Below are 26427 nucleotides of genomic sequence, written 5' to 3'. Positions count from 1 at the left end.
GTAACCCAAGTCCATACGCTCAGCGGAGATCCTGGCTTTGTTCAGGCCTGGCTGCTCGTGGATGGTTCCACAAATCAAGCACACCAATGCTGGCATTCTCCTTACATTTATACACACGAGTTACAAGGTAATACGCTACCAGTAACAATGATTGGTTTTAATCTACATATAATATTTGCTGTGTCGTTCCTTCTAATCACTACACATGCTCAGAGGAGGGGTCTTCATTTGGGCCAGAGTCTTTTTGACCTGTGGTGTGATTTTTAGTATTATAATGAAGGCAGTTCACTTCAGATCACCTTAAAAGTTAGTTTTATTGCCAAGTTAGAGAATTGAATGATCACTTGGCCAAGCTGTCAAATAACTCATCCTTTAGTACTACCACTCCTGAATGTTCTCTTTTAACCTTTCAAACAAGACCAGGATCTAGTTTTACCCATAAATTCCTTATTGTTTCAAGAGGTTCATTTTGTCCCAGGCCCAAGATGCAATAACTATGTAACTATGGCTACCAATTGCAGGTGTACAATATAGCAAGCGATGTATCATATCACTATAAAAGAACAAAACCTTTAACAAAAGAAGAAAAAAGAAAAATGTTTTCTTGTAGCTTTGAGGTCAACAGTTGTCTCTATTGCAAAATAGTCTCGGCAACCCCTCAGTGTGTTATTTTATAACCATTGTCCTGAAAACCACTATGAGTCAAAGCCTATTCAAGCGAGGGAAAGTGACAGAACCGCTGGTTACCAGTAGCAATGCGATGACAGTCTCTCCATCAGGAATACGCCACCAGTATTTACATAGTTATATTGCAGACGCTTAAAGAGATAAGTCATGTATAAAGGCAGGGCTTCTAGCAGCACATGAATTCAAGATAGGGAGATAGATTATTGCAGAAAATGGGATCAGCATTTGTGCTCTGAAAGGAACTTCCACAGTTTCTATTTACAATGTATGAAAGCACCTGCAGGGCTTGCTGACAGGCTGATTGCTCCGGACTGAAATGACTCTCAAAAAAGCACTGCGAAATCTAGTTCTGGGAATTCTCTTACAGCAGCAGGGACGTGGCTGAAACATTTCCAGAGAAAAGGGCAGCTGTGCTTATGAACTACTCCCATGGTGGGAGCTGTACGCTTAGGAGGGTGAACAGAGCACAGACCTTTATCCAAAGCCAGAAAAAAGTTGGCTTTTTTCATCATGGATGGCCTGTGGGCAACAACTCTGTGATTTCTTAGGGAGGAAACCAGCTGGCTCTGCCTTTGCTAGTTCCTGGTACGTGTGGTGTTTGGTAAATGTTAGTACTTTGTGGGGTGTGACAGGTACAGAGTGAGTTGTACAGTCAGTAATGGCAAAGTATTTTTAAGCCAAGATACTGCTTTACTGTTCGCTAGAAATCAGCAACTACAAAACACTTGATTCTGACATCAGGCCAGGCTCTGCAAAGATTATTTTAGCAAGAACAGCTGTGTAAGTTGAATGTACATACTCAATCTAGATATGCTGGGGTGTTTTTATATAACATATCCTGAAAACGTGGAGTTTTCATACATTCATACATATATTCATGGATTTGGAGCAGCAGTGGGTCATGAGGTGTACTTGATTAGAAAGCAAAAAAGAAAAAGCAAAAAGCAGAAAAACCTCCAAAGCAACTTCCTACCTGCCTGCATTGTTCATGAGATCAAGAACGATTTATCCCTTACTTGAACAGAAGAAGTTAAAGCTAGGAGGTGACTCACTCTGCAAAAGCACATCTCCCTTGTATGAGTTTTCTACAAAGGGAGGTTTAATTTCTTCCTTTTAATGACAATGAGCACAATACTGATCTTCTTCCAGCAGTTAATGGCTGGCACAACAGGCACGATGAGAGCATGACTACGTTCTTCAGCTTTTTTCTGGAGCTATAATTTGCATCAGATTTTGAGACCACAAAACCAACCAACAAACCTGTTTCTTTCCCCTCTAAACTCACTCTTCAACTAACACAACTAACGCAAGCGTGAAGTTCTGCCCTCCTAGTCATGCTGACAAAGCTCCTGCTCTGCTGGAAGTAGGGATGAGAAAACTCACATTGCAAATACAGCCACAGATGGCTTGTTACTTTCAAGTGCTCTGCACACAGTGTAATAGTCCATAGGCAAGAACAGATTTGGACTGATGGCCTGTGGAGTTGAGCCAATTGGAAAGAGAAGAGGGAGATCTGACCGTTACTTCGGGAAGTAGTGCTGACAGACGGGGAGAGAGCGGGAAGTGAACATGTGCAAGTTTTTCAGTGTTATTTTGCCACTGAGTCTGTGAATGACTTCTGGCAACTATCTTTGACTCCCCTTTTGCATTCTGCCTACTGTGACTACTCCTGCATGCAGTGGGCATCTCTGCTATTATACACGCACAATTAACACTGAGAAACAATTAAGTTCCAATTCTATTTCAAGTAGGTTTTGACACATTAATTTTGAAAGAAAAGGCATAATGTTCCATATACTGTAAAGGAAATGAAAGAAAAGGTGAATTAGGGAAATTTATGTTTATACATCACAGGTTTGAAAATAGCTAGAACTAAGACATTCACAAACACATTATCCAGTTTAAATAAATGCATGGCACCGTCAAACAGAGAAAGTAACTGCATTACTGGGGTTTGTTTTTCAGGGAAAACTACCAATAGAAGCTGGGAAAGGTCCTTGTTGCCTGTTGGTCTGTGAACAGTGTGTGATAGGAAAAAAGACACTTGTCCTTCCCACACAAACCCCCTCCCTTCCTAACTGACTGACTGCTGATCAGCCTGACAAGAGCTCAGGACCGACACAGCCAGCATTCCGTACAAGTTGTATCTTTCCCACACTGTACAGAAGGGGCGATTCACGGCCTGTCCTTGAAGTGTAACCAAACCTAGAGTGAGTTGGGTAAAATAATTTCTGTTCAGGCATACCCGGATTCTGAGAAGGTTATTTTTGTTCAGTATTGAAATGAAATGGCTGCAGTCAGAAATTCAGTGGAATTCAAATGCCAGATTGTTTTAATTGTGAAGTAAGAAGATCTTTCAATGTTGAACACATATTTAACACATAATTCACTGTGAAATTAAGAGAAAACAATACTTTTAAGGCTCATATTTTATCAAAACTGAGAACTATCCACTAGCCACTCCCACTAGCCATTTTGGTGACAACTGCTGTTTTACTGGAAAGCTACTCTGTCAGCAGGAAAGCCCAAATTAACTCTTAAGTATGGAGGAATGAAAATCTTAAGTGTTTATGTACCCCTTCATGTGCATTCTAAACCTCCAGTTACAGTAAACTCCTGCTTCATGTGTGGCAAGAAAAACTTGAGCCTAAGAGGTCCATCACCCTGTGTGGAGAACATGAGGAAAACAGCCAGGAAGCCCTTCCACTTCTGGAGAACATGGGCAATTGCTGTTACAGGAGAACAATGGAAGGAATATATCCTGTCTAGAAGGTAAAGGCATTTATGGATCCTTCTGCTCTGACCAGTAAAAAAATACTTTGCAAATGTCTTGAGCAATAGGTCATTTTACACCCATGCAGTGTTCCGTTTGTCTGAAAAGACTTCACTTGTGGTCTCAGTTGAGATTCCTTTCCAGTTTGAAACCAATAAACCTGAACATTTAGAAGGACAAAGTTGTAACAAGGAACATAAGAATGTATGGTTTGTATCACATCTTGTGAGAATGGAATTCCAGAAAGAAGATATACAAACTTCAAAAACTAAAACAAAAAAGAAAACATCACATTAATGGAACCTACAGTCCACTTGAAGTTACAGGAGCTAATTCCTCTTTATACACTTCGGCATAACCTGAACACAGTAGTTAAGATGCAGTATGGCTCAAACCTCAGACTTATTGATGAGTAGCCTACAAAGCAAATGGAACAGTTTGAAATAAAGGCTGACAGGTTTATTTGAAACTACAGGACGCATTCTTGCAGAGGTTTTAAAAGCTTTCTGGACCATAGCTATTGAGCTGTCCTTGTATTAGTGCAGACTGCTGTCGAAGAAGTTCTTTTAAAAAGTACGGCAATGAAGTCGTTTTACACCTGTTGTGATTCTTAAAATCCAAGAGCCAAGTCATCCTTTCCTACACAAACATCTGTGGGAGTGTAAAAGGCCCTCTAATCCATGGTTTTAATTTCAGTAGTTTTCTGCGGGAAGTAAGGGAGATAAAGACAAGTTCTACAGTCACAAAAACCAAGAGGGAGAAGTATGGGTGGTACTACTGATGTAAAACCCATAAGGGCAGCTAGAATGAGCCAGTGCCAACACTGGTCATGGCACATGTTTTCTAAACTACTTTTGGTAGCCAGATAAATCCAATAGTTCTAGAGCCCATGGCCTGTGCAATCTGAGCAATTGGGCCATTGCTCACAGCCTCCGTATCTTTGCTGCTGAGGGAAAACTTGCTCAGGCAATGACTGAGGAATGCAGTCCCATGTACAGTTCTGGTGTCCTCAACATAAGAAGGACATGGAGCTGTTGGAGCGAGCCCAGAGGAGGGCCACGAGGATGATAAGGGGGCTGGAGCACATCCTGTATGAAGACAGGCTGAGAAAGTTGGGGCTGTTCAGCCTGGAGAAGAGAAGGCTGCGTGGAGACCTCAGAGCAGCCTTCCAGTATCTGAAGGGGGCCTATAAGGATGCTGGAGAGGGACTCTTCCTTAGGGACTGTAGTGGTAGGACAAGGGGTAATGGGTTCAAACTTAAACAGTGGAAGTCTAGATTAGATATAAGGAAGAAGTTCTTTACAGTGAGGGTGGTGAGGCACTGGAATGGGTTGCCCAGGGAGGTTGTGGATGCTCCATCCCTGGCGGTGTTCAAGGCCAGGCTGGACAGAGCCTTGGACCACATAGTTTAGTGCGAGGTGTCCCTGCCCATGGCAGGGGAGTTGGAACTAGATGATCTTAAGGTCCTTTACAACCCTTACTATTCTATGATTCTTAGGGACATACTTGTGGTCCCATGGCATTTAAATGAGAATTAGAACATATGCTTCAAGTTTAGGGACTTCTTCCAAGGTTTACTCATGAGGCAAATCGAATTTTTATTTCAGTTGGGAGGGACCTACATTGATCATCCAGTCCAACTGCCTGAGCAATTCAAGGAACTTCAGCCTATGCTTAACTGTTTCCTTGGCCTGTTATTCTCACACCCATGACTTTCCTCCCAGAGGCTGTACTCAGCCTCTTCATCTCAGGGTCTGACTTGCACTATTAATGAGTATATAGTGATCTACAAGATCACTGCCTCCTGCCATTTGCTATCATCGCAGTGCCAGGGGTTTCTGCCCAGTAATTCAGATGATTCTGTTCACATCGAACATATGGGGAATACAGGAAACAAGAAGCAGGCCTTTCCAGTTAGAAATATATGAGATTACTGCTAATTAGCCTATTCTGATCAACCAGATGAAGACTTACATTGTACCTTTCCACTTGTGCAACTCCATGGAATTAGTTCTGGAAGCTCAACTTTTTTGATCCACAGACTTCCAATTTTCTTCAAAATTACCCTTTAAATACGTGCAGCCATAATGCAGTCAGTGAGAAGCCAGAAGCACTTTTACTTACGCAAAACTCCAGTTCACATTTGTCACACGAGAGCACAGGAGTGGTTGGTTTTTGTTGTTGTGTTTTTTATTTGAGATACTGCAGAGCTTTCTTCTGATACACACTGACAGGGCTTCCGGTAGCAAGCTTTCAAAAATAATTAGAGTGATGAATCATAATCAGAAATAAATGACTCTTACATCTATTAAGACACTTATTTAAAAAATGTTTTGATGAATCATGCAATAATTCTCACAAACAGCGTTATGCTTTTTCATAGATTTGTTTTTGGTTTTTTCCTAAGTAAGTCTTACGAAAAGAGCTTGTGCTTTTAACACTTGAAATGAAAACATATTTACATCAGACATCATAAACGCCATAAATGGCCATAAACGCCACGTTAAAGTTTGGAGAGGCAAAATGGTGACTGTCCCCTGCTTTGCCATTCACCAAACACGCTGAGGGTGTTTTCAGATCCATTCTATAAACTCCCAGTTTCAAAGCGTTCAGTCCTGGATCTTCAGTACGCTCCTTTTCTCCAAGTCATTCATTTCCTTCAGTATAAGGGCAACGTTGTATCTCAGTTCTTGAAACTTTGCAACTGGCACCTGAAACAGAATATTCAGTTTAGAAAACATGAAACATCTTGGGAACTTTCACAAGGACATGCCCATGGATTGGGACATGCCACAGGGCCAGCCTCATTTATTTTTTTAGGGTATTTTTAGACTTAAAGGATTTGAGGTTAAGGAAATGCACTTAATTCAAGGAAATCATCTAGGTAAAAAAGTAGAGTGGGAAAACCCAGAAATGACAGCTACCTAGTACATCTTCTACGCTGCCTGTTGTGAGAAAGGATGTACTCCAGAATGTAAACTGATGGCTGCTGTGGTGAAGTGAGTCACGGACTGGAAGGAAAGATAAAGACACCTGGAAAGTTGCAGAGCCTAAAGAATTCTCAAGCAACAAATTCCAGATATTCTGCTGGTCTGAACTTTGCAAGAGAAAGGAATTGAAGACTTGGCAGCAACCTCAAGAGCAAAGGGCACTGTCTGTATGTGGAAGGCCAAAGTTTTTGATTAAAGTATACAAAACATTTTCAATTGTGCAGGAGACTAATGGACTTCTCTTTACCACTTCAAGCCTGAGAAGCCAAATGGATAGAAATCTGTTACCTGGTAAGACAGAGAACCACATCTGAGCAGAGGCACAGAGTGGGTGACACGTTAGTGCAGCACCAACACATGTGCTCTTGTGAGTACCAGCAGCAGTCTGGCTAGTCCCAGCCTGCTTTGCGAAGCACTTTGCGAATGTCTAATTCACTTCTTTGAGAACACTGAAGACACACAGTTCTTTTGACAGAGTCCTTCGTAATCCTTCTGCCTGCTGTAGCACAGATACCAATTATGTGAGAGGAATCCAATATCTGATTTGCATTTTCCATATGCATCAGAAATGCATAAGAAGGCATCACATCCTTTTCACTTTTGACATATATACAAGACTTGAAATGCTGCAATTCCCACTGGTTTTTAAAGTCTTTCACTGTCAGAAGACACACTGTGATTAAAAAAACAAACCCAAGAGACCAAAGAGTGTAACCTGTGGCATACGCATTTTAAAACTGGTCATAACAGAATAATCTTCTGGACTTACCATTTTACATAAGCCCTGTTCTTAGCAGGACATTCTGAACATGTCTGAGTGAAAGGAAACTGAAGAGCTGAGGACTACATTTGCTTCTACATGGTACCTTGAAACAAATCACAGCTTTATCCCAGAGAGCTACTACCAGTGGGAAGACCACTCATCAGATACAGAAATCATGTTTACAGCCAGATCTTTATCATTCAGATCTAAGCAGCAGCAGCAAAGAGCTGATTCTAAGAGAAGACTATTGTTTGCTATCCAATATCTGCACTTCTGCATGTACTAGACAGGCACACCAACATATCACTGCAGAATAGCAAAGGGTCTTCCACAAAGTTACAACAAAAAAACCTAAAATTTAATCAAAACAACCAGGAATGATGCTACCAAGACCAAGACTTGGCATTACATACCAGGAAATAAAGCCCCAAATCTAAACAATTAAGAATATATACTAGTTCTCACAAGTGAAACTCACCCTGTTGTAAAGGGTTATCTTGAAGTCCATGGCATCATTTCAGTTCCATGGAAGATGTCAGAGTGTATGGGATGCCCTGAGCTGGACTGTCCATAGGGGGAGAATTTGATCTCAACACTTTGCAATGTGGCACAGAACTTGTGCCTTCCTCAATAGCTGCCTTCTTGTGAAACACTGTAAAAGTAAAATCAGTCCTCCTCTTTCAACCCACAGTACTTGGTGCTTCCTCCAGACTACTACTAACACATGAACTGAAGCCAAAATCTTTAGAGAGTTCAAATGTAACAATGCCTTCTGAGCACTGAATTCCTGTATGCACCACCATGTTATTTATAGAACAAGTAGCATTCCTTCTCAAACGTTAAAAATATGGAAGAGTTTATGCCATCTTCTGGCAAGCCTTTATGTACAGCGTCAGAAATACTGCCACTGACTAATTCTGAGGTAAAAAGCAAAGAGGTTTTTTTGCTTTCTTTCTAGCAGCAAGAACTTTGCTGAAGAATAAAACTATCTCTGCCCCAGAAGAGAATGTTACCATTTTAGAAGTATATCATACATTATATAAACTACCCCAGTGATTTTCCTGCCCTCAAGAGCCACCATCAGGTCTGAAGGTTGCAGTTGATAACAAACTCCTATTTTTTCATCCAACCAGGTATTACACAACAGTGGGTTTCAGTAATTAATGTTCTTTACTAAATGAGTTTTCCGCAATATGTGTGTAAGAACAAGGTATAAAATGATTTTGGGTGGCATTTCATTATATGCGGCTACACTGAGCATGAAGGATTCCAAAGCAAACCAACCAACAATAATGTACTGTTTACAAAAGCTTTAACATTTTAAATAGTAACCCAACTTTCTAAAAAGAACTTCAATGATTTCTTTGTTGGTTTTTTTCTCTTCTTTTTTTTTGTTGTTGTTTTTTTCTTTTTTAATTTATTATGGTAATCAGACTTACTTCAAAACGATGCGCTGTCCCATCTGAAAGCTTCAGCATCATTAGAATGGATGGTTGAAGTGCACGGGCCAGTGAACTGAAATTATTTACATTATTAGTATTACAACAATAACATGGGCAGTGGAATGAGTACAGCATTGTACATTAACAAGTTAAGAAGTTCATGGAGGCTTTACATAGAACATGAGTAATTTCAATCATTGAGACCTGTACGTGGCTGGCAACTCAGGAACATGAGAGTCCTGTCCAGTTCACCTCAGTATTGAGACTACGAGTCTATTTAATACTTTAGTAACTGTGAGTTTAGGAGCAATTTTCATTTTAAATAATAATCAGTTTAGTGGAACTATGGTAAGCATAAGAGCTGACCAAGCACTGCCAGTAATAATACACAGTTTTCTTATGCAGTTTACCATGTTGCATTAATCCTTTCCATCCCTTCAATACTTTCAACTCCCATCTCATTTAGGGAATCAAGCTCTTCCAGTCTTCATCCTAAATTTGTGGGATGTTATTTTATTTGAGGACCCAAGAAAAGGAAATGAGTCATTCTTGTGCAGCTTCCATCAACCAACGCTGCCAAAGCCTGCTCAGGTACTGAAAGGCATTACAGCCAGAAGCCATACCTCTTCACAGAGGCTGGTGCTGGATGATAAGGAAGAAATCCCAGGGGGGAGGCTGATTGGAAAGGAAATATGAGGAAGGAAAATACAAAAGGATAGCGTATTGCTCCAGTGTTTGGAAAACAAACCATAGGATTTGCCTGCAGCTTGCAAGCACTGTGCCTGAGGATATTTATCTGTATATTTTGCTCTCTTAGAGGTACAGATTTTTTTCTGCCTAGTGGTAGCTGTTTTTACAGGTATCACTATGCAGCACTGTTTACACACTGTTCATCTGGGAGTCACCTCAATTAGTAACTTGTGGCCATTACAACATTCACTCAGGAGCCTTTTTTCTCACTTTCAGGAAGACCATCCCTGACCCATGGGCGCCTCAACTATGACAGCAAAGAGACTCTTTCTCGGATGCAGGTACTCATGTATGCAATATGAAGTCACTCATGCTAACAATGTACGCTACTGACAAATACTGGATCATCATCTAATTTCTTTCACCTTAGTCTGTCTTGGTTAGAACAAGACAAAGACCAGGAACAGCACAGACAACAGGTTTCTGTTTCCTTCTGGCCGTAGCCAAAGATTCATCCCCCAGCTGCCTCTGCTGTGGCAGTTGGCAAAAAGCTATTCGCTGCAGGCACAGACAGGATGATTATAAAGACCTTTACTCCTGATTTGTGAAAGAAACTAGGAGGTCAATGACCAGTCGCATAACTATGGCAGTGTAAAGGTGCTGTTCTGAAGCCTCTCTTTGTAGTATCTACAGCAGACTGTACAGGTAATGAAATTTTATTTTATCATGTGCAACACAGAAATGATAGTCTACTTGAGAAGTTGAATAGATGATTTCCCTCTCCTGCTCCAGTGAGAGCTTGGCTGGCTGTGTGAGGGTCAATCCATCTAATTTCTTCTATCGTATCTGAGGACCTGTGGAGTTGTATCAGCTCCATCAAGTTTTAAAATTTTGAAAGAAACTCAAACTTTGAATTAAATGTTTCTTAGCACAAAGGTTTTAGAGATCAAAACAAATAAGGAGCTCAAAAGTATCATTAGTAGAAGATGAAGGCAGAAGCCTGTTGGCAGCCCATGTTAAAAGCAGCAACCTGTATATAAACTGACTTCTGCACTGTTCAGAAAATCCCCTCCGTACCTTACCCTTTAAAGCTGCATGCCAGTCCCTTATAGAAGGTACATTTTAACACTATTCACATTTTTAAGCAGCACAAGAAGTCCTTGGGCAAAGTAATTTCTAGGGTCATGCAGGATTCTATTTTATACCTTGTGGATATAGCTACGTCCACTCTCCATCTGAAGTCCTGGACACTTGGCAGCCTACTTCCTTGTATCAGAGCTGTGCCTTCGGAAGCAGGACGCCTACAGAGTAAATCAGAAATGGGAGACTGAGAAGTGAATTCATAAAACAAACAACAATCTAAAGAGAAAATAAGATCCCTCAGAACAAACCGGTCTGGAACTTGTTTCTTTCCTACATCTATCATCATTTAGAGAGGTCTGAATGAGTGGAGGTTTTGTGTATTTAGGAAAGCTGTGCCCAGATTATCTGCTTTTCCTATGCTTAACTACAGCCCATTTTAAAAAAAAAGAGCAAGTGACTCTGTAATTCCAGTAAACTGATGTCATTCAGCAAGAGTCACTGTGATGGCTGGCATTTCTGTTATTTCAGTTACATGCAACTGTGCAGGATAGAAAGGGATCTGCAAATGGATCTTTATCTTCATGCAGATCCAACAGGAACAAGCAAGCAGGAATGAGACCGGTGACTTGAGCAAAAAAGTAGGAATAAGGTCACTCTGCTCCTTTAGCAGAAAGCATCTGGTATTAGCAAGCAGCAATGTTTAAAAATATAGTAATAGTAGAGTGTACTTTGAAGCATACTTAAAAAAATAATCACAGTGACTCCTGCTAATCCAACATAATTTACAAACTCTTTAGTCCTTATGGAATGTTCACTGCCAACCCTTGCACAACCTTCAAGATTTTTGTCTAGCCTAACGTGTGAGAAGCCAAGGACTGAATTTATTACACATATTGCAGGAAGAAACAGGCTGATCCAGCCGCAGTTTATTCCTGTGAGGAAATACAGCTGACAGCGGTTCAGCTTCAGATGGTTGACAATCTTTGACATTTTAACAGCATCTTAAGCTCAGGGTAACTTAACAAGCCAAATCTGATACACAGACATAACAACCATCCATTTTTAGACATACATGCAGAAGTACCTTCATCCCATGCATCCTGAAGTTATTTCCAGTACATTTCAAAGCTACCCCTGTACTCCTGCTAAGGGCAGGATAAGAATGGTTACATCCTTTATCCATGGTGCTAGACATAATCTAATTAGAGACTTTACATCAGAAAGGAATCCTCTCTGAACAAATCCAGGATTGCAGGAATGATAGTTTAACTCAGATGCTTGTGTACAAGTTAGCTGGTGCCTTTAGAAACTTCAGAGGACTAATGATTTGGTAAGGTCCACAGACCTGACAGGCTGAGATCCTCCAACATTCTTGCATTTAGCAACAGCAATGTAAGAAAGAATTTATCCTTTTTTTGGGGAGGGGCTTAGGAGGGGTGTCAGAAGTGACACACATTCCTAATAGCACAGTAAAGGAACGAGCAGAAAATACCAGCTGGTTCTTACTGTCAGCTACAGAATAGGAAGTAGGTTACCACAGCTGGGTGCAACCATTAGGAGCTGGAGTCAAGAATGGTCATTAGCAGGATCAAACAGTAAGAACAGGCCCTTCCCTCAGTGGCAAGCTGCTGCCAGAGCATTGCTTCATTTGGGGAATGCCTAAAAGCAGCCACACTGCTACTGCTTCCTTAAGGCATGCTAACTCCCATCAATGGAAGACCATCCATTCAGTGCAGGACCAGTGTTTCGGGGTAAGAAAGAGTAGAGAAAACAGGAAGATGTTTTAGTTAGTGGTGGTGGGGAAGATCAGCAATGCCCAAACAGAGGTGAAGCTTCTGAATATTGTTAAGCTACGGCATTTCTGTGGCCAAACCACAAAGCCTTAGTTCTGGTCAGGACTGTACTTCAGCACACTCCCTCAGAAAGAGTCACGGCTTTTACAGCTTAGTTTAAGCTTCTGTCAGCACCTTCCAAGCTTGGACAAGATCACAGCTGGAACAGCAAGAATCCTTGTAAGGATGACAGAATGTGTACAGTGGCCAACATACATACAGAAATTATACAGGCCATTAATCAAGCCATTGAGTTCTAAGAGGAAAAGCAAAATGGAGTAGAAAAGACTCAATGGATCTTATATCCAAAACCTATAGACTATAATTACATTTTGTAAACACTCTGTGCCAACAGCTGCAATGTACTGTCAGCACATAGTGCAGAGGCAGAAGTTAGAACAAGTAAAGCATCATGGATCAGTTAGAGACCATCCAAATTATATGTGGAAAGGATGATACACCTGGTGACAAGAACATCATCTGCCAAAGGATGCAACAGAAGAGCACTCGAAAATGAAAGATTAGAGAATCTGGAGCAGCAGCTGACCTAACAATTCTAAACTAAAGACAAATTCTGGATGGTTCCCTATGCACACTACAAGACATGCCAAGCAGGCCACTGAACAGGGAGAATAAACAAATACGTATGTGTGAAATGCTGACAAATAGCAAACAGAATGCACCCTCCTGGTAGAAACTAAAGCTACACTATTAAAATGAAAAAGCAGTAAATTTATTACAAACATTCAGAGAAGGGGAAGTTAGGGTTATCCTTTGACTTAAAAAACTTATAATTTCATGCAGTTATTTCATGGTGTCAATGTGGCAAGTTTTTCTTTCCTTTTGGTCTACACAGCTTGATGGAACTGTGAAGACACTGAAATACAAATGTCAAATTTCCAGTACTTCAGAGCTGTTGTTTAGTGAGCAAAATTGCAAAACAGGATAAGATGCCAGGAAAAGTATTAAAAATGTTTTTTTCTGGGTTATCTAGCTCATACTGAATTTTTGATCAGATGCTAATACTCCTCTTACCATCACAATCATATATATTTACAACTCAATAAGCATATGTATGATTCAGTGTTACATTTAAGATTATAAAAGCAGAACTGTCTAGAAATCAAATCTGAGGTACTCTTCTCTGGTCTCAAAACACAGAACAAGATTACACTGGATAATCACAGCTTTTGAAATGAGAAAAAGCTAAATTTTCCAGCATCGTGATTTCGCAGCAGAAAACAGACAATCATGCATGCTTCAAATGACATCTAAATTTATCTTCTTTCTCCACCACAAACAATATTTCCACTTTGCAACCATGAATTTTGCATTCTTGACACCTATAATTCAGACAGAAGAGCAAGGAAAAGATGAGAAGGCTGAATTTATTTTTACTCCAAGAACCTTTAGCTTTAAGCCAAGATCCTAACCAAGGAAATGAAAAATATTTTTAACTTTGGTAGCAGCATTCAGACCCTTGTGAGGGTAACTGAAATACCACAGCTATGATTACTGGGATTCCATGCAGAATATCTGGAGCAGCATTGGGTTAGTGATGCTATGTGCTGAGTGACCTCAAGTTTCAAGGAGAAAAGTTGTGCATATGCAAAAAGTTCAAGCAATTTCTAGATGTAAAATAAACTGAATACGGTTGAGCAGAGAACCATACAGAAAAAAGGAATCCCTAGAAGGGACAAAAGAGCTAGGTGGTTCAAAAAGGTCTTGATTCAGTACTTCCTCTGGAGCTACTGCTTAGAAAATGAATTACAGCTATCAGAGCACTTCATCTCTCATACGTGTCATCAAGTCACCCAGTGTGAATTCTCAATTCAACTGTACATTAAGGTTTGACTAAATGCTATCTGTGAAAGCTTATATAAACCACAGCATGTAAAAGGCATATGTAGCTTCCCTCCCAACAAAGCAAGTCTTTCACTTTGCTTTAAATTGAATGATAACAATGATTAAAATGCTTAATTCTGCAATGCATTTTCATCTGTAGGTACTGATGCACCTTACAGAGTCTGTAGAACATTATAAAAACTGATGGGTGATTATCACAGAAAAACTGGAAATTGGCATGAAAGCTACTTAATGCATATATAGCCACACATGATGGACATCATGTTATGTTGAATCAAAATAATGGGACAAGTCTTGTTCATATTAGAGAATTTTGCTGTTCCTGCAATAGGCCTGGGACTTCCATCAGCACAGCTCTGTGCAACCCTGCTGCCTGCACAATGCAAGATACATGAAGATACGAACCTGTTTCCAAAGACTATACTGGAAAAGTCCACAATGAAATCTTCTGGTATCCTTAAAGAGAAGACCAATACAAAATAGTTAAGTTTTTTGTAACCACAAATATATGGCCTTAGCTACCAAAACCAAAAAAATCTATTACAGAACACAAAAATGTGTCATCATTTTCCACCTTCCATTGCTTAAAACTGCCATAAGCACTTCAGTATTGACTCAGTCTAGGCTCTCAAAAGGACAGCCTATGTTTTTATATCAAGAACCCTAAAAACTATATTACATCTTCCTGTCCTACCCAGTATGGCAACAGTATTTGCTTTACTTCTCTCAGTCAAGAAAAGTTTTAGTGATGGCTCTGCCAAGTGCAGAAGGCAGGCCAGCAATTCATGCTTTCAGAAACCCAAACCTACACATTTCACTTTCACCTGAAGTGTAATGAACAGAAGATGGAATGAATTGCTCCCACAAAAGCAAGAACAGAGGCTCTTGTAGCTAAGATTACTTACGAAAGGAGCATAGCTAAGATGGGGAGGATAAACATAGGTCTGATGGGGACCATTAGAATTGGTTGCCAAGACTAACTTGCACCCCATTCACCCTGTGTCTCTCCACTACTTTACCACTCCTCCGACAGTGTTGTTGCCTCACAAACAAGCTGCTGTTGATTTTCAGTTCAATATATCAGGCTGTGAACTGCAAAGACTGCAGAGAAAACAGTCTGTTCAGCTGCCTTTGCCACAGGGACCATAACCTCCTACAGAGAGGCAAGTTGGACAAGTGAGAGAACTACTGCTGCTGCCACAGTTCAATCCAGCACTTGACATGCATCAGTGCCAAGAGACATTACTCACCAGTGGTTTGAGATACACAGCGGTATAACAAAGAAAAATCAAAGCAAACAGGGAAGTTACCTGTCCTAAAGGGCTTACAGTGGTCTAATGATGGGAGTAAAAACAACTCATCAACTCACACAGTGGGAAGATGAAACAGCAATTATCAGCACTTGAATTCTTAATGGAAGAAGTGGGGTTAAAACACGTTTTTAAATGGTGTTTGGATAAAACTGAATGCATATTAGCAAGGTAGTCATCTGAGGCAAAGCGGGAAGTGAGGAGGAGGAACTAGACAGTGCTTTTTTGGCTGCATGTGTCTGTCTCTCTTTCAGAAGAGACATGACTTTAATTCTGCAAACATAAGTTATACTTCCCCTGCAAGCATATCACTTAACCCAGCTTGATGATGACCCAATATCCTCTGTATGTAGTGGAATAGCTGGAGACAAGGGGTTGTAATATGATTGTTATGATACTTATCACAGTGGTTGCTCAACTGTAAGAGCAAGTGTTACTAAACCAGACACACTACTGCTACCCTTGAGCTTGCATTATTTTTGCTGGGCAGTTAATGATTTTGCCAAAAATTCTATTCCTGGCTCTAACAATTTCCGTAAGGCCAGTCACACACTAAGGAGATCAGACACAGAACATGGCACAGCTCAGGCCTGAGCTACAGATGGCAATCAGTTTTCAAAGGGACATTCTGAGGAAGGGACTGAAAGGGCAAGGAAGGTGTGGGGATGTCTCAATCCCATGTTATTAGCGTGAGCCATAAAGTTATTAAACAACCTGAGGGGGGGTGTGTGGAAACAGTACCCACAGTTTAGAGTGAATTTCTTCTCACTGGCTCAGCCATTCAGGCCAAAAAATAGGGAATACAGAATGGAAACCCTGTGAAACCCACCATACTGATGTAATTAATCAGAAGCTGGCATGTCTCCCAGCCTCTTTCTCCACCAAAACTAGAAGCCAATACCAGCTGCATCACCAGGAAACACAATTAAAAGACTTTATATGGGTTTTCTTATTTTTCACTGAAGAAAACAAAATAGAATGCAGGAGAGGTGGGAAAAAAGTAACCTGGCTCAGAGCTCAACCCTTTGAAAAGTCAACACAACAAAAAAGGGAAAATAAGCCATTTTTCTGCCTTAAAAATGCAAAATTCCTGCCCAAACACTGGGTGCCAATAATGCCAAGACACAGCTGTTCACTATGTGTGTTCTTCATGCACATGACAAAAAGTGTGGTCAAACGACAAGGATGGGGGCCTGGGAATCTGTATTTCTAGACACAGCCAGTGTAACACAGCCAGCCCAGCCAGTGAGTTCGGGCACTCCTGTACACCAACTTTCTCCACTGCTCAACAGAGGAATATTCACCTGGAGAACTCGGCACGGAGCTTTTAGCGCTCTTCATTATCCCTTAATCACACTGAACAAGTTCTGTGCACACCTCAAAAACACCAGCTCCCACTGGGTCAAAAGCAACTCATCATTTTCTTACTGACCTACTTCAACCTGGGTGTGAACGCAGTGATGTGGCAGAGGAACTAGCTTGCATTTAGCTCACACGACAAAAGGCAGGGCAAACTCAGCACTGAGCTGCAGGCAAAATTGTATTGACTACACAGGCACCTTTCATCATGGCCCCAGTTACACCTTTCACCACTTACGTGTCTAAATCTGCAGCTTTAATTTGCCTGAAGTTGCTCATAAAATAAGTTACGCTTATGATTCTGCAAAACAGAGTCTGAGGAGAAAGCCAATGTGCAGGTTAATGGACAAATAAGGATGAAAAAAGGCAGAATTAGAAACATACTGATCTATTTCTCCTAGGTGGGAATCAGGATGCTGAGAGTTATGGGAAATGAGCATTTTAAAATAATTGAGCCTTGGTGCAGAGGTTTCTCTACAGATGAAAACAGCAACTGCTGTTATTCTCTCCTTCCTACTGAATAAGGAAATAAGGGAAAACCTATAAAGATGATTATCATCTGAGGTCTAGCTTTTAGGATACAAACTTCTACTCAGAGATACTCTGAAAAGGCTGATACTGATTTTGAAGTCTGTAACAATCATTATGCTTTCTAGGGTAAAGGATAGGAGAGATCGCAGCTGAACAAGGTGGTAGAATGTCATAAAAGTTGTACCATTGGCCTTTCAAAGAACAAAAAATAGTAGGGCAGTTTCTTAGCTTCTGAAATGTTACCACTGTCTTACCAAACATGTTAAAAGACATTGCAGGGCAAGGTGGGGATGGCAGAAAGTCACTCACATTTGCATAACCTACATTACAAACTAAATTAGACCAATCTCCCCAGCCTGTGAAATTTACTGCTCATGCTCAATGCTAACTCAAGTCTTACACAACATCTCTGGCTTCACATGACATTTGATAACAAATGTATTATGTATGCATAAATAGGCATACCTGAGCTCCTTTAGGTCTTCCTTAAAAACCTAGAAAGACAAAGAAGGTGAGATTTTACAGGATGTAGTCTTGAAAGATCATTTTTTACCTAGTGAATTAATAGCGGTTACCTGCTTGGTATCTCTCCCCAAAAATTTTAGTCTCAAGTGCCAGTAGTACTGAAATATACAGGTTATATATTGAGAAGAATTTCCAGAAGTCTTCAATGAAGTTGTGAGAAACTAATTTTAAAGACCTAAATCTGTTGGAAGCCTTTATTTTTGAAAACAACATCCCTGCTATTTCCTTCATGTAGCTATCCATAACATTCTTCTTTTAGAGTAATTACTTATGTACCCTTGTTCTCAAATATGTTTTGCAGTAACTTGTTTAAACTATGATAACAGAAAGGAAGTGGTGAAAGATAAGCTCTGAGTACTAAAAGCATACAAAGCATACTTTTAATATGTTTCCTGCAATATATGAGCTTTCCCAGCATGCCTGGGTAAATATGAAAACAGCATCTTAATCAAGAGAGCAGTGCTGTAAGCCCAGTAGTGGTTCACTCACATAAAAATAAAGTAAGAAAAGAAGAAATGTAAGGTAAAGTAACATGAGAAAGAAAATACTCATGAAGCAGGGATAGGCATCAGAAACATGGCATATATATCCATATTCACAGAGAACATCCATAGCATAAGCAGGAAAACCTTCTCCCACTTTCACTCCAGCGTTCTGGCCATGCAACCTTCCTTCCTCTAAGGCAGAAGCAAGAAGAAAAGCAGGCAGACAAATATGAGGAATTGTAAGTGTGGACAGAATGAGCGGTATGTGTGAGCACACGGTTATGGTAACAGAGAGTTGATGTCAAGGAAATAACTTTGCAATGGTTTCTTTTGGGGTTTTAATTTAAGAGTGAAAACAAATATACACAGTGCAGGTGCTGAAGTAGAAAAAGATCATAGAATCATAGAATCATAGAATCGTAAGGGTTGGAAAGGACCTTAAGATCATCTAGTTCCAACCCCCCTGCCATGGGCAGGGACACCTTGCCCTAAACCATGTGGCTCAAGGCTCTGTCCAACCTGGCCTTGAACACCGCCAGGGATGGAGCATCCACAACCTCCCTGGGCAACCCATTCCAGTGCTTCACCACCCTCACTGTAAAGAACTTCTTCCTTATATCTAATCTAAACGTCCTCTGTTTAAGTTTGAACCCATTACCCCTTGTCCTACCACTACAGTCCCTAAGGAAGAGTCCCTCCCCAGCATCCTTGTAGACCCCCTTCAGATACTGGAAGGCTGCTATGAGGTCACCACGCAGCCTTCTCTTCTCCAGGCTGAACAGCCCCAACTTTCTCAGCCTGTCTTCATATGGGAGGTGCTCCAGTCCTCTTATCATCCTCGTGGCCCTCCTCTGGACTCGCTCCAACAGCTCCATGTCCTTTTTATGTTGAGGACACCAGAACTGTACACAGTACTCCAAGTGGGGTCTCACAAGAGCAGAGTAGAGGGGCAGGATCACCTCCTTCGACCTGCTGGTCACGCTTCTTTTGATGCAGCCCAGGATACGGTTGGCTTTCTGGGCTGCAAGCGCACACTGCCGGCTCATGTTAAGCTTTTCGTCAACCAACACCCCCAAGTCCTTTTCTGCAGGGCTGCTCTGAATCTCTTCTCTGCCCAGCCTGTAGCAGTGCCTGGGGTTGCCCCGACCCAGGTGTAGGACCTTGCACTTGGCTTGGTTAAACTTCATAAGGTTGGCATCGGCCCACCTCACAAGCGTGTCAAGGTCCCTCTGGATGGCATCCCTTCCCTCCAGCGTATCAACCGAACCACACAGCTTGGTGTCATCAGCAAACTTGCTGAGGGCGCACTCAATCCCACTGTCCATGTCACCGACAAAGATGTTGAACAGGACCGGTCCCAACACCGATCCCTGAGGGACACCACTCGTCACAGGTTTCCAACTGGACATCGAGCCATTTACCACAACTCTTTGCGTGCGGCCATCGAGCCAGTTTTTTATCCACCGAGTGGTCCATCTATCAAATTGATGTCTCTCCAATTTAGAGACAAGGATGTCATGTGGGACAGTGTCGAATGCTTTGCACAAGTCCAGGTAGATGACATCAACTGCTCTGCCCCTGTCCATCAGTTCCGTGGCTCCATCATAGAAGGCCACCAAATTGGTCAGGCAGGATTTCCCCTTAGTGAAGCCATGTTGGCTGTCACCAACCACCTCATTGTTTTTCATGTGCCTTAGCATGTTTTCCAGGAGAAACTGTTCCAAGATTTTGCCAGGCACAGAGGTGAGACTGACTGGTCTGTAGTTCCCCGGGTCTTCCACCTTCCCCTTCTTGAAAATGGGGGTTATATTACCCTTCTTCCAGTCATTGGGAACTTCACCTGACTGCCAGGATTTTTCGAATATGATGGACAGTGGCTTAGCAACTTCATTCGCCAGCTCCTTCAGGACCCGTGGATGGATTTCATCAGGTCCCATGGACTTGTGCACGTTCAGGTTCTTAAGATGGTCTCGAACCTGATCCTCTCCTACAGTGGGCCTAAGGTCTTCATTCTCACAGTCCCTGCATTTGCTTTCCAAGACTTGGGTTGTGTGGTCAGAGCATTTGCTGGTGAAGACTGAGGCAAAGAAGTCATTAAGAACCTCAGCCTTCTCCAAATCCATGGTAGCCAGTTCTCCTGATAGCTTCTGGAGAGGGCCTACATTGTCCCTAGCCTGTCTTTTATTTGCTACGTATCTATAGAATCCTTTCCTGTTATCTTTTACATCCCTTGCCAAACTTAATTCTAGCTGGGCCTTAGCTTTCCTAACCTGGTCCCTAGCTTCTCGGGCAATGCTCCTGTATTCTTCCCAGGCCGCCTGTCCTTGCTTCCACCTTCCATAAGCTTCTTTTTTCCCTCTAAGTTTCCTCAGCAGCTCCTTGTCCATCCATGGAGGTCTCCTGGCCCTCCTGCTGCACTTTCTTCTAGTCGGGATGCAACACTCTTGAGCACGTAGCAGGTGATCCTTGAATATCAGCCAGCAGTCTTGGGCCCCCCTGCCCTCTAGGACTGTATCCCATGAAACCTTACTAAGGAGGTTCCTGAAGAGGTCAAAGTCTGCTTTCTTGAAGTCCAGGGCAGTGAGCTTGCTGCACGCTCTTCTCACCGTCCTGAGGATCTCAAACTCAACCATCTCATGATCACTAGAGCCAAGGCTGCCCTGGAGCGTTACATTTCCAACCAGTCCCTCCCTGTTGGTGAGCACAAGGTCCAGCATGGCACCTCTCCTCGTCGGCTCCTCTACTGCTTGAAAGAGGAAGTTGTCTTCCACACAATTAAGGAACCTCCTGGATTGCTTGTGCCGGGCCGTACCGTCCCTCCAACAGATGTCAGGATGGTTGAAGTCCCCCATGAGGACCAGGGCCTGCGAGTGTGAGGCTGCTCCTATCTGCCTGTAGAGCGCTTCATCCACAGAGTCCTCTTGATCAGGCGGCCTGTAACAGATCCCCACCGTAATGTCCCCCGTTGCTGTTTTCCCTTTGATCCTGACCCACAAACACTCTGTTACCTCATCACCCATCCCCAGACAGAGTTCCATACTCTCTAGCCTATCACTGACATAGATAGCAACGCCCCCTCCCCGTCTGCCTGGCCTGTCTTTTCTAAACAGCCTGTAACCTTCCATTCCGACATTCCAGTCATAGGAGCCATCCCACCATGTTTCTGTGATACCAATGACATCATATTCCCGTAACCTTGCACACATCTCTAATTCCTCTTGCTTGTTCCCCATACTACGGGCGTTTGTATAGAGGCACCTTATCCGAGCTCCAAATGAAGCCGACTCAATGGCTGGGGCAGCTGGAACATCTCTACATCTCTCCAAGCACTTATTACAGGTGCTGGCAACTGACCAGGAATGTTGGGATGGATCAATGCTCCCCTCCCCCAACACATCTAGTTTAAAGCTTTCCTGACCAGCCTGGCAAGCCTCCTACCAAAACAGCTCTTCCCCTTCTTTGTCAGACCAGCTCCACCAGCCTCCAGTAGATCTGGCCTCCCAAATGGAGCCCCATGTTCTAAATAGCCAAACCCCTGACTATGGCACCAGCTTTCTAACCATTTATTAACCTGCCAGACACGCCTAGCTTTTTTAAGGTCCTCCCCTTTGCCCTGGAGAATCGATGAAAAAACTATCTGAGCTCCAGAGCCCCTAACCACCTCTCCCAGGGCTCTGTAGTCCTTCTTAATGTCCTCCAGGCAACTGCTGTCTATATCTCTAGCACCCACATGGACCACTAGAAGGGGGTAATAGTCAGCAGGACTTACTAGAGCAGGCAGCCTCTCAGCAACATCCCTGATCCGAGCCCCCGGCAGGCAACACACCTCCCTGGAGACTGGATCAGGCCGGCAGATGAGCGCCTCTGTGCCTTTCAAAGTAGAGTCCCCTACTACTATGACCCTCCTCTTTTTCCTGGAGGCACCAGTAGCGATCCTCTTTACTGGTGCATCAGCAGGGTGCTCATTAGGTGTGGTGGGTGCTTTCTCATTAGCCTCCTGCAGAACCGCAAAGCGGTTCTGGGTGGGGACATCAGATTTAGGAGGAAGCCCCTTGTCGTTAATTGTCCTCTTCCCCCTTTTTTTATTCGTTTTTCCCGTGACTAATTCCCAGCTTCCTGGGTTGCTGCCCTCCTTCTTTCCTATACGAGCAATGCTGGACGTTTGCAGCCCCTGCGCAGTTTGAGCCTGGAGCAAGCAGCCCAGCTTCCTCTCAGCTTCCCTGGCATCTTTTAGTTCTCCAACAGCCTCCCGCAGCTCAGCCACCTGCTGCAGGAGGACCTCCACCAGAGCGCACCGAGTGCAGCCCTGTCCATCGCGCACCCCCGCCTCACAAGACCAGTCGAGGCACTTTCTACAGTCCGAGGTCTGCGCCGCAGCCTCCCCTCTCATCGGCTCTGTCTGGGTGCCTACACTGGCCACCGCCGGGGCAGAGCTCCCAGAGCGGGCCCTGGTCCTGAGGCGAGTGTTCACCATCCCGCTCGCTGCCCGCTCGCCCTGCCTGCGCAAACTGCCGTGCCACACCCTGTTTGCCCGCCCTGTTCGCCGCGCTCCTGGTCGCTCGCGCTCCCTGGGATGGGTTTTACCCACTGAGGGCTGGTGCCGTCACTCCTGGCGCCGCCCCCTGTGAGTCAGCTGCTCGCGTCAGCTGAGCTGCCGGCTCCTGGGCAAGTCCTGTCGAGGACTTGAGGCTCCCTCGGTCGCTCTTGCCGCTCCCAGCTGAGGCTCCGGGACGCTGTGCTTCCCCCCGCTCCGGTGTTAAAGGCGTCCTCTCTGGAGATACTCACCTCTCTTTCCCAAAGATATCTCTTTCTCAAAGCTTAAATACTCTTCCAAAAAGCTCACTGTAAACCTATCCAACAAGTAAAACAATAACCTCTAGATTTTTAACAGTTTCTTCCAGCCACTTTAACTTGGAACATTTTTAAGTGTAGCTCCCCACCCTGGCAAATAGGTTTTAGATGGTAACTCATGTCTGATGCAGGTTTCAACTTATCAGGGCTTCCAAGTACTCCCAGAACTTACTTCTTGTTTGAAAGTTGATAAGGGGAGTCTCAACGCCTCCCGCAGCAGGGTATACATGCCAGAGATGAGGAAAGCAAGTTGCTCTTCTGAGAGATTAGTGCTTTCTGCAATGAGCTTGACAGATTCTTTGCAGTCTTTTCCTTCCAATGCATTAACAGTGACTGTGAATAAGAAAGCAAAGCAAGATCCCTTTAAAAAGAGGAAGACCTGGAGTCTGTAAACATCAGCATAAATGTGTATGATTTTACTTGACTTACTGTACATTTTTCCTGATGTGAAACTGCCACTTCAGGTCTCTGTAAATACATCTGATCATCCACCCCCATAGGTCAGTCTCACAACACTTTACCAAGAGAACTTCAATGGATTAATCTTTTGCATTGCAAAATGGAAGATGTTTTCATTGATGAAATTTCTTTCATTATCATGCAAAAAGGGTAAAAAAAAATATTATCGCTCACAGGTACAATTCCAGCTTGAGCTTCTATCAACAAACTTGTTCACATCAGAAGTCTGCTTAAAGCTTAATGACACTTCTGATACACAGCATAGGAGAAGAATTGAGCACACGATTCAACACTGTTCTCCAATGTTTTACATAATTATCTGGCAATTTCAGCAGACACTAAGGATTAAATGACAAGAAGACAAAATTAAACCTTCGAGTCTTGTAGTTTGCACAACTGCTGATAATGCAAACTTGAAAAGAAATGACAGTTAACCCATGTTGCAACATTATACACTAATAACCGATGTGGGCTTATCTCAATCTTCATCATTCAATTACTCTTTCTTTTTCCATGTATGCACTAGCTTATATAAATTTCTGTTGACACGTCAGCCCTGATCAGCCTGGAAAGGCTGCTGGAGCCACAGGAAGCCCCACTGAGAGAAAAACAGATTACTGACACAATCTCATTGCAGGATCAGGGCATTAGATTAGTCATTTATAATGAGCCATATTAGTGCTGTGAATAAAACATGAAAAGTTAAAAACATTCACCAAGTGTTACTGAAAGCCAACACTAAGAGATTAGCTTAATACTAATGTTGGGAAATAAATAAAAAAGAAAGAGTTTTAATCAAACTGCCAGCCTTCCTCTTGGTATTAGGTGAGTTCCACTGGCTACTGTTTTCTAATTCTGGATAAATGCTCTTTGCTTTTCACATTTTTAAAAATGCACCAAATTCAGTGGTAAGTCTTGGATCATTCATGTTAAGAGATAGAAGTTAGTTAGCTTAAATAAGTTTTAAATACTTTGAGTCACTTACACTATTGTGTGGTTTAGTATGCTGTTTGCTCAGCTTAACTTGCTTAGCATCAGTAGCTAGATCTGCTGCAGCCTTAGGCCTAAAACTGTGGACTTTTACCTAGATATGCTTTCTGCTGGAACAGTTAGTTTTCTTAGTAATCTTTCTAGAGGCTGGTATGGTGCTGTGTTTTGTCTTAGTGTGAGAATTTGGTAACACACTGATGTTTTAGTTGTTTCTAAGTTTAAGTTGTTGCTAAACATTTAGATAATGTTTATTATAGGTCTAGGGCTTTTTTAGTGTCCATGCTCTGCCGACAAGCAAGTTCACAAGAAGCACAAACCAGAAGATAAGGAAGCTACAACCATCAGTAGAAGCTGTAACTCAACAAGATAAGAACAGTAAACAGCCTGTCTGTATGGAGACGAATAAAGAATCCAATAAGGCGTTAGAAGACCCCACACCAAAAAATCATCACTGGACTAAAAATGTGGGTGAGAAGCAGGTTGAGTCTGAAGGAGGAGGAAGTGCGCCCAAGAGCGAGTGTGTGTGTGAGCAAGGAGTCAAAAGGGGCACCCATCTGCTAACTGGAGCTGCCTGCTATGAAGAGACTCTGGTCCTAGCAGTTATGTCTGGTGGTGTATGTGCAACTCCTTGGGTGGTGTGCGAGCACTCAGGCAGCAGCTTCTCCTCTAACAATTCACGTGGCTGACTGAATTTGTCTGGCGCTACCTGCACGGCAGATTTTGTGCAGAGTAGCTAGGGTGTGCAAGGTGCTAGTACCAAGCTTTCCATGCTGAGAAAGGCTCTGGTCTACAACAACAAAACTGACCTTGAGTCTGCTGGAAAGGCCACATACAGGTCAGCACCGAGGCCTGTCTACAACACCATGCACAGAGCAGGAAACAGGTTTCTGCCTACTTACCTATGTAAATACAACTTTGATCTGTTTCTTCAAAGAGCAACAGGTCGCTTGTAGTTTTAACCAGACAGCTTTAATGACAATAGTGGTCTGCTTTCTGTTGACTAACCCTAATAACTAGTTAAAAATCCACATCATCTTTTATAACCTACTCGCATTATCCTAGAATACAAGATTTTTTTTACCCAGTACAGCTCAGGGAACTCAGAAATATCAGCTGTCACAACGTTTCCAACAGCCAATCTGAAGTAGAAAAAAAAAGAATAAGCCTAAAACATCCCAAGAAAATCTCACTGCTGGGTCATTTGCTCCTGGTCGGAAGTAAATGACACTTCAGCAGAGCCTGCAATAACACAGGCTAGATAACCCTGAGATAATGGTATATGCACTTTTTACTCTGTGAACTGTGCAGGTACATGAAGCCACATCTCATTTCGTTATGATTTAGCGATATAACAGCAACAGCCTCAAAAAACTAACTTGGTGCAAATGCCAGAGCAATTCAGATGAAATCCATCATGTCTTCAAAGACTACTACACCTTCAAAGGACAACCCACTGCCCTGCAAGCTGTCAATCCCAGGCCAGCAAGAGCAGAAGATAACTGGGGTTCTCTGCCAGCTTCACATAACCTGGGCGCTTGGGTGAATCCCTGTGGTAGCACCTGCCCTGGCTTCAGATGGTTCTGAAGGACTGTTTGTTCCCCCTACAGTAGGAAGCATTTATTGCACACCTAAATGTAGGCAATAATTTACATTGAAATAAAACTCTGATGGAGCTTAGGGGACAGGCAGTCTTTCTGGCACCAATATAACTTTTTGGTCTTTGTTGTCTCTGCACTAGACGGCAAATATGGTTCAACACCTGTATTTACTTTTGTCCCAGTGCCTCTACCT

General features: G+C 42.6%; 1 protein-coding gene and 1 long non-coding RNA gene across 2 annotated transcripts in view; one reads left to right on the top strand and one right to left on the bottom strand.

Moving 5' to 3' along the window:
* The first annotated feature begins 594 nt into the window (after positions 1-594).
* On the top strand, positions 595-10612 carry LOC115613077. Its single transcript, XR_003993265.1, has 2 exons — positions 595-1272; positions 9622-10612. It is a non-coding gene; the product is annotated as an uncharacterized LOC115613077 (long non-coding RNA).
* Positions 3898-26427, bottom strand: part of COMMD5 (COMM domain containing 5) — a 23699-nt gene continuing 1169 nt past the window's right edge. The window contains exons 2-7 of the mRNA XM_030498116.1: positions 23360-23520; positions 17792-17820; positions 14532-14582; positions 10551-10646; positions 8653-8728; positions 3898-6171 (exon numbers count right to left, since the gene is read on the bottom strand). Coding sequence (XP_030353976.1) covers positions 6070-6171; positions 8653-8728; positions 10551-10646; positions 14532-14582; positions 17792-17820; positions 23360-23520 — 515 coding nt within the window. The 3' untranslated portion in view covers positions 3898-6069. The remainder of the gene's footprint in view (positions 6172-8652; positions 8729-10550; positions 10647-14531; positions 14583-17791; positions 17821-23359; positions 23521-26427) is intronic.

This window comes from Strigops habroptila, chromosome 9 (genome assembly GCF_004027225.2).
Source record: "Strigops habroptila isolate Jane chromosome 9, bStrHab1.2.pri, whole genome shotgun sequence".
Classification (NCBI taxonomy): domain Eukaryota; kingdom Metazoa; phylum Chordata; class Aves; order Psittaciformes; family Psittacidae; genus Strigops; species Strigops habroptila.
The sequence above is the reverse complement of the archived record's forward strand: the minus strand, read 5'-3'. Positions and strand labels throughout refer to the sequence as shown.